This window comes from Vigna unguiculata, chromosome 11 (assembly GCF_037176805.1).
Source record: "Vigna unguiculata cultivar grain cowpea cultivar isolate G323 ecotype 2 chromosome 11, ASM3717680v1, whole genome shotgun sequence".
NCBI classification, from domain to species: Eukaryota; Viridiplantae; Streptophyta; class Magnoliopsida; order Fabales; family Fabaceae; genus Vigna; species Vigna unguiculata.
Window position 1 is genome coordinate 43,432,502 of NC_140802.1, and position 8,032 is coordinate 43,440,533.

At 33.1% G+C, this 8,032-nt stretch overlaps 1 protein-coding gene across 1 annotated transcript; it reads right to left on the reverse strand.

The window, feature by feature from the left end:
* Positions 1-1,783: 1,783 nt before the first annotated feature.
* Positions 1,784-7,752, reverse strand: LOC114170010 (3-beta hydroxysteroid dehydrogenase/isomerase family protein). Its single transcript, XM_028055472.2, is given in 14 exon segments — positions 1,784-2,291; positions 2,293-2,467; positions 2,548-2,614; positions 2,938-3,094; positions 3,475-3,649; positions 4,465-4,582; positions 4,915-5,110; positions 5,479-5,558; positions 5,641-5,757; positions 6,499-6,669; positions 6,790-6,923; positions 7,000-7,089; positions 7,209-7,457; positions 7,594-7,752. Coding segments are annotated over 13 exon segments (1,752 nt in total). The 5' UTR covers positions 7,456-7,457; positions 7,594-7,752; the 3' UTR covers positions 1,784-2,266.
* Between the last annotated feature and the right edge of the window lie 280 nt (positions 7,753-8,032).

Here is an 8,032-nt window from a genome sequence, read left to right on the forward strand (position 1 = left end):
GTGTTGGGTGCTTAGTTTTCTAAGTCAGAGAGCAATTTTGCTTAAAGACGCATAAACCACCATCCGACACCACGTGAACATAGAATCATTGGAAAAAAACCATTAAGAATCATACATCAATGTTTAGATTTATACATTTGAGATTATAGACTGCAATTTTATATTTAGTATTTTTATGAATGTTTAAAATATGTTATTTTTTTATGATATAATCAGTTTAACTGATATATGACCTTCTCTTATAATTTAGCTTACCCTTGTGTGTGTGTCTTATTGTTCTGTGTTGTTTGTATTTTTTATTTTTTTTTTGCAATGATCAAATTATTGAGTATAAGCATATGATAGTACATGTGTAAAGATGATGAGCTAGTTAAGAAAGATATTAGAATTGATCATGTGAGAAATTTTATCTTAAAACTAAGATATAGTGTTTTGAGATATATAAAGGTATATTATTATCGTTTTATCTTTTAGATAACTGTATAGATTATGTGTTTTGAATTTTTAACTATGAAATCTTTTATTTTAATATATTTTTACTAATAAAATTGGATGTTACATTAATCAATGTTAAGTTAGTTTTGAAATGATGCTAAACACTTTGTAAAACATTATACCGACCTAAAAGTTTTTATGATATTATTCAACATAATATGAAAAAAAATTGAAAGTAACAAATATAATTAAAATGATTTATATATGAATAAAGATAGTTGAAACATTTTAAATTAGTTTTTATTTAACTAGCTTGATATGTACATATAACAATATATTATATACATCTTACTAGTTGAAAAAGATAAAAATACATCTGTGCTAACTAATAGTAACATTATATGATATTATATAACTAAACAATAAGTCACTTATGTTTTACTATGTATGTAATCAATGCATTGGATTAGAGGGGAGTAATGTGCTCAACCTACGATCCAATCGTTCTCACAGTATTAAGTTTAATCTTTAGAATATACAATTATCGGTCAATTTTTATTTATTTTTCGATCAAACCAAATTAGTTTAAAACACTGATTAATCACGCACATGGATAAACAAAAAATAAGTGTTACTTTTTTTATCTTAATTAAAGAAAAAAGTACTACAATTAGACAACACAATTGAGAATGCACAAAGAAATCGTTTCTAATTATTAGCGTATTTATAGTTAAAAAAACTCACATAAAAAATCTTATTTTAGTTTATATAGATCTTATTATGCGTATAATTTAAAGCAACTCTCACAAATTTTGTTCTAATTATAAAATCTTAAAAAAGACCCACTTTTTATAAAATGTTATTTACATTTAAATTTTCTGCAACATAAAAAGTAATTTAACTATTATATTTACACACTAATTTAATATCGGTGTAAAATGGATTGATATTAAAATTTGTTTTTATTTTTGATGTCATTCAAAGACTCCGCCGTTATTAACTTAAGAACTTCGTAAGTATGCTCTAATATTTTTTTTTTGTAAAAAAAATTTGCTCTAATGTTTTTATATAAAAAAATATATATAATATTTTTACTCTAACAATCTTAAATTTAAGATTGTTGGAATCACTATATCAATCTCCAAGCCAGAGAGCAAAGAACCTAAAAAATATAAACAGTTCTCACCAATGCTCACCAGTTACCAATGAGTTGTGCACTGTAATTAATTACTAACTATGTCAGTATATCTCACTGTTTGGGTACAACATCCATGCAGCGTTGTTTTTTCCCAGCACATTTTGAATTCTAATGACACATTTTTTCATTCGACTATCCACAACTTATGCATTTTGTTGAATCAAAATTAACTGCACAGAATGCACTATTTTTGAAGAATGTAGTACACTGCACCATTGCAGCCCGTGCCACAAGTTTTTTAATATTTCACCACTTACAAAGAATATCAGCATTTACATTTTTCTTTCATATTGCAATCTTCAGCCTGATTCATTATGTGACAATGAGAATCAGTTTTTCCTACAAAAATCATTATGTGACAATGAACGAAAATGTAGAAACAACTATTTCTTGCTTGTTTCTGCTTTCCACATGGAGTTTATAATTGATTTTGGTCAAATTGAAGCTAATCTAAACATAATACAGTTAGATTGTGATTACAGAATACTGCAAGAGAGGGTATTCCGAAACGTGATTATATTTTCCGTATCCTTTTTCATAGGGAGAGGACTCTTTTTCAATTGTTAGCTATGTAAATATATGGCGTAATCGAGCTCAATAGCATATAACAAAGCTGAAACTTTCTTCTTTTGGCTATCTCATGTTTTTAACCTTTCTTTTCATACTGCTGAAAGTTGTCATGATAACGCAGAAGCCTCGATATAAAAACAGGAGAAATACTCATCAAATATATCATGAACTCTTTCAAACTGGTGAAAAGAACATCAACCATTCCATCAATTTCTGATTCATATTGCTCGTACACAAAAAATCCCATAAATGCGAACACCAAACCTACACAACAATGCAGATCGAGTAAAAATGAAGGTACACAAACCAACAAAGTTTTAGAACTCATATCAACAATTCCATACCTATGCCTATCAATATTGTCAACAACTTTGACAGGAACATCTTCATAAGGTAAAGAAAAACTGCAATCTGCATCAGTTAAACAAATTAAACATGGAAGACAATGATGCCCAGAATCTCTACACAGTAAAACTTTATTCATGGGTGAACTATTCTTTCTTTGAAGCCAACCTGGCAAACAAGTATGTAAGGCACAAGTAAAAAGGGTGACCCTGGAGACCAATTAGTAATAGAAACTTAGAACCTATTTTTCCAAAAACCAAACAGCAGACCCTCACATCCTCAATAAACAGATAATACTTAGATAAAAAAATTTGAAGGAAAAACCTGCATAAATTTAATTAGAACAAGAAAAAAGGCATTTTCGCCGTTTTCTTTTAAATTTTGTTTACCTTGAAGAATGCAGACCAGTCTTCCCCATGGGCCAATCTTCTTATTATTTGAAAACCCTTATTCCAGAGACATACTGTAGTTATAACTGAATCTTTCACTACCGCATCAGAGATCTCAAAATAAGACAAGGGTATCCTTTGTATATCAAAACCAAACCTGTTAAAGTTCACACAGTTCGTACTAAGAGAATGATTTATTTTTCCACTGAGATATAAAGGTACAAGTTGTTAAGAGGAAAAATCCCCAAAACAACTTTTAAGTGTTCATTAAATGTACACTAAGTAATTCCTGTATTTGGCATCGACTTGTGGTGAGATGAGTAGCTCTTACGCCGATACACCACATTACTCTGAAAATAGTTCATTTAAATAAAGAAGCTGTGGCTAGAACATATCTAGCATGCCAAATCAGAAGGATGAAAACAGAGGGGAGGAGAGATGACCAACTGTAGAAGCATCATTTCAACAAAGCAATTTGTGCTATACATGATTTGATGGCAGAAAGCTTTGTAAATTTTTTAATGATCATGGACTTACAACTTTGATGGCAGAAAACCATGTCCGTAAAAAAGCAACGTGGCAAGCAGCAAAAGTTTTGCAGCAGATGATATAAAAGTTCTTCCAGAAAGGAAAAACCAGTAAAACAACAAAACCAGCACAGCAAAATATGTAAATGATTTCTTCTCGTCTCTCCACAACAAAATGTCAGCCACTGTAAAATTAAAGAAAAAAAATTATCTGGCTTGCCAATGTCACAAAATATCTATGATTCAAGAGTTAACACATGTACTGCCAACTATTTTCTTTAATGATGTATCACTCAAATGTATTATAATTTCTACCAAATTGATTTTAAAATGATTTAAATTTAGATCCATATGCACATCAATTTTAGTGGGTTCATGATTATGACCCAAAAACTCTACAAACCCAGTGCCGGTTAGTATGGATAGAATATTAAAATAAGAAAAATACACTTGGCAGGGAAGGCAAAAATACGGAGTGCAGTAAAAATAGATAGGGATGGAAAAGATTTTTTTCCCTGTCCTCAGCGTACAGTCAAGAGAAAAACATGGGCGAAAAATCAACTTCAACCAACTTTTGTGTTCAATAGGGAGAGGTTAAAATTTGGTACTGAGTGCAACCCACTTCTGCGCTTCTCTGAGAACACTGCCATATTTAACTTGTACCATACAAGTGCAAAGAAAATTTCATTGGAGCCAAGCACACCCTAAAGTAAACAAAATATGAAAACATCTGGGCAAGCCTATGAGCAATGTATTTATGGTTGGTGGTGTTGCCCTTAAACTTATGTCAGGATAAACTTGATCAGATAATTTGCTGGTTAAAAGTTAACTATTCTAACAAGAAGAGCCTCGTATGTGCATGCAATAAGGTATACCTATAAATATGCTCCAAGTCATTCATTTCCACGAAAAGTTGCTTTGACAATAACTAAAGATAACAAACCTTCATTGATTTGATGCATGTAAAACAGTAATGCAAGATAAAATATTAAGTTTTAACCTTTTCCTCCACCCAGCAATTTATCCGCTTTTGACTGTTCAGTGGAACTGAAGCTTCTTGATAAACATGAGTCTTTGGATAAATAAGAGAATGATTCTATTGTTAATGTGACTCCTTCCTGTATTGTCCAATATCAATAAATATAAATGCAAATCTCAATAGTAAGAAATTTCAAGAACATTGCCAAGTAGAATATTTCACTCAGCTTAGAACATAAGGTAACATAGAAAGGAATATCAGTAAGAGTCTAACTTGTATATCTGTATGTGTGAGGGATTGGAGGTCTGAACATTATTGAAAAGGGAACAGCCTTGTTTATTTCAGAATCTTAAGTTTTCCTTTTTGGAGGTTGTTGAAAAGTTACACCTCATATAATTCAGTTATCACTAAGTAACAAGAATACATGAGATTTCACAAGTAAAAATTTAAAAGAAACAAGAACAGTTAAACCTCGAGGGAGACTATTGGTGAGTATCCAAGATGTTTGTGAGCCTCTGTGCAGTTGAAAGTTCGGGTGTATGAAGCTATCTGAAAAAAGTGAACTAATAACGGATAGCTGAAGTATCTGGATCCCAACTTTTCATGTGACCACTTCAAAACTGATAGAATATATTGAGCCAACTTAGCCGGAAGTTTGACATATGGCCTGCAATTCAATCAAGGATTTTTCTGACTTGGTCCATAAGAGGTCATAAATTAGCAACAAAGAAAAAACACAAATAGCCTTTTTAGTTGCCTCCAGCAATAAATGAAATAGCAAACCAAAGAGAAAATATCAAAGACGGAGCTAATTTGTTATGATATCTCCTAAATTGGCAGGAAAAGGTTATTTTAATATAGCTCGTGCTAAAAGATATTAGCAGAGAAAATAATATTATAAGCTTTTTTCCTCTTCTAAAACTCCCGGATACTATATCATACCATCAAGTCAAACATACACAACTAAACACCAGTGACATCAGAGACAATACTATGTATGCCATTCATATATCAAAACAGGCTGCACATTTTTACCTTTGATATCCAAGACCTTCTAACAAAAGCGAAAGAAATTCCCAGAATTGTATTGGCTCATCATTCGTGATGAAAAAGGCCTGCATGAAAAGAAATATACTTTGGTATGCATGAATATCAAAAACAGCACAACTAGTGAGTTGATATTCCATATATACAAACCTTTCCTGCCACAGAAACTGTTTGGAAATTTAGGGCTTCTTCAGCACAGATGTGGGCATGGGTAACATTTTCAGAAAAGGTGAAATCTGAAAGATTATCACCAGTCCCTATAATAAACTGAAATGAGAAATTGTTACTCTAAAATAAGACTTTACCCCACTAGATGAGATCAAAATACATAAATCACATGATATATGAAACTGTCAACAAAAGTTTTATCCCACAAGGTGAGATCAGCTACATAAATCACAATTCAACAAGGTTAAAGATCAAACTATTAGGAGTTGGAAATTTTCCTTATGTGCGGTTACCCCTAGCCCGTCACATTAGCATCCTCTTTGGGGGGCTTCGTTAATTGCAATCTCAAGGGTGGTATTTTAGTCTCACACCAATTAGAGATATAACTTAAACAAGCTTTGAAGTTTGGGCAGTCATCATCTTACAAGTGTTGTTTTTTGTAGAATTGACTTTGACCATAAGTTCAAATTCTACGAATAGGAAATTTTGAACTTAGCTTCACATGGAGCACGAAAGAATTTATAGCATATCCAACAATCAAAACTCATAAAGGACCCAAAATTGTGGATTTAAGTGACTGTATCAAGTATGATAGTCAGTATGAAATTAGCTTCGTCATCATCATCATATCCATATGATAGAGAGAGAAAAAAAGTATTGTTGTATTGATTACTGTACAAATAACACAACTCTAAATTAATTACAACCAGATTATGAGAATGGTAAACGTTTACTTTTTGTAAAGCTTGCATTAGCATTTAGAAAACAACCCAGCCCCCCCTTTTTTGACAAAAGAGAACACTACGAAGTAAAAAAAAAAAAAGATAAAAAGAAAGCTACCTTTGTAAAACCATATCTTGCTGACTTGAGAAAATATGGTACAAATTCGGTGTCACCAGGTCCAAAAACATTACTAGGGCGAAGAGAGCACGTCAATAGGCCATCAATGTCATTGACACTCAGGATCAAAGATTCCGCTTGAGCCTTAAGGTCACTTAACATATCGTCAGTCTGCAATTCACACCCTCCCATTAAAATGCTTAATCATTCGCAAATGAAAAACATGTAATCCAGCTATTAAAGGGGAAAAACAAAAAAGCTCTTCCAAACTTGACAAAAGTAGAACCATACTTTCCACGGATAGGCCAACGACTCATCTCCATTACGAATATCATGCAAACCATCAAATACTACATCCGCGGAACTGTTATATATTAGGCGTTTCACTCTACATTCTCGACAAGCACTAATTACATTCTTTGCTCCTGAATAATCGAACATCAAATCGCATAAGAAAAAACATCTAATCTTCTGCAATTAACAAAGCAAATGGAGGAGTACCTTGAACTATTAGCCTGTAACAAGTATAGAAGTCATTAACATCAACTCCAGCAACATCCATAAAAAACACAACAGAAGAACCTTCTAGAACTGCAGAAAGCGCATTTCAAGGCTGGTATCAGTTTCCTCAATTGAAAGGAATTGAAAGAAAACGTGGTGGATTCAAGTGTGATGCACAAGCACATGACGTAACAGAAAGGATTGAGGACCTTTGACAACGTTGCATTTATCGGCAAGGTCGATGTGGAAGTAAGAAGCGCGTGCGGAAGAGAGAGCTTGCGCGAGGACGGACTCGGAGTTAAGGAGCTGGAGAGACTGAGCGGAATCGGCGATTCGGACGATCCAGTTACCGAGTTTCAACAATCTGAGAACCAATGATCTTCCGAGGAATCCTCTGCCACCTACAACCACGCACTTCTTAGGGTTCAAATGTGCGAACCGATCGTCCACCGTCATTGCTGCCACAGCGAACCGATGAACGCTAATGTTGTATTATACGTATGTATGGAATTGAATTGAATTATTCATGTGCAAGGTTGTTAATGTGATGTGAGTGCAGAAGGAGAGAGAGAGAGAGTTAGTTGCTAAATTAACCTGTTGTGAGTCTTGTTCTGCGTTTCCTTTGGCGCGGAAACTGTTTCTGTGTATTGCAAAGCAAATCGCACTGAGAGTGGGTGGGGACCCTCTTAGAATCTTTTCGACAAGGGAAGGGCGAGGGGTAATAATCTGATCATGACGCTTATTAACTCTGATGTGATGCTAATGCCACACAACAACCCTACTAACCACCATTACATTTGTTTCTATTATTATTATTATTATTATTATTATTATTGTTATTATTATTATTATTATTATTATATTGTTGCTGCTAAAATTATCATACCACATTACATAACGTCAGTCAGTGTTAGCATGCGGGGGCTAGTGCTTGCATAATTTATGTACTTTTCTGAGTCGTGAAACAAAAGACGTAAATGTTACGACACCCATCCAACTGTATCAAATTGGAAGTGGTTAACCAAATAATGAT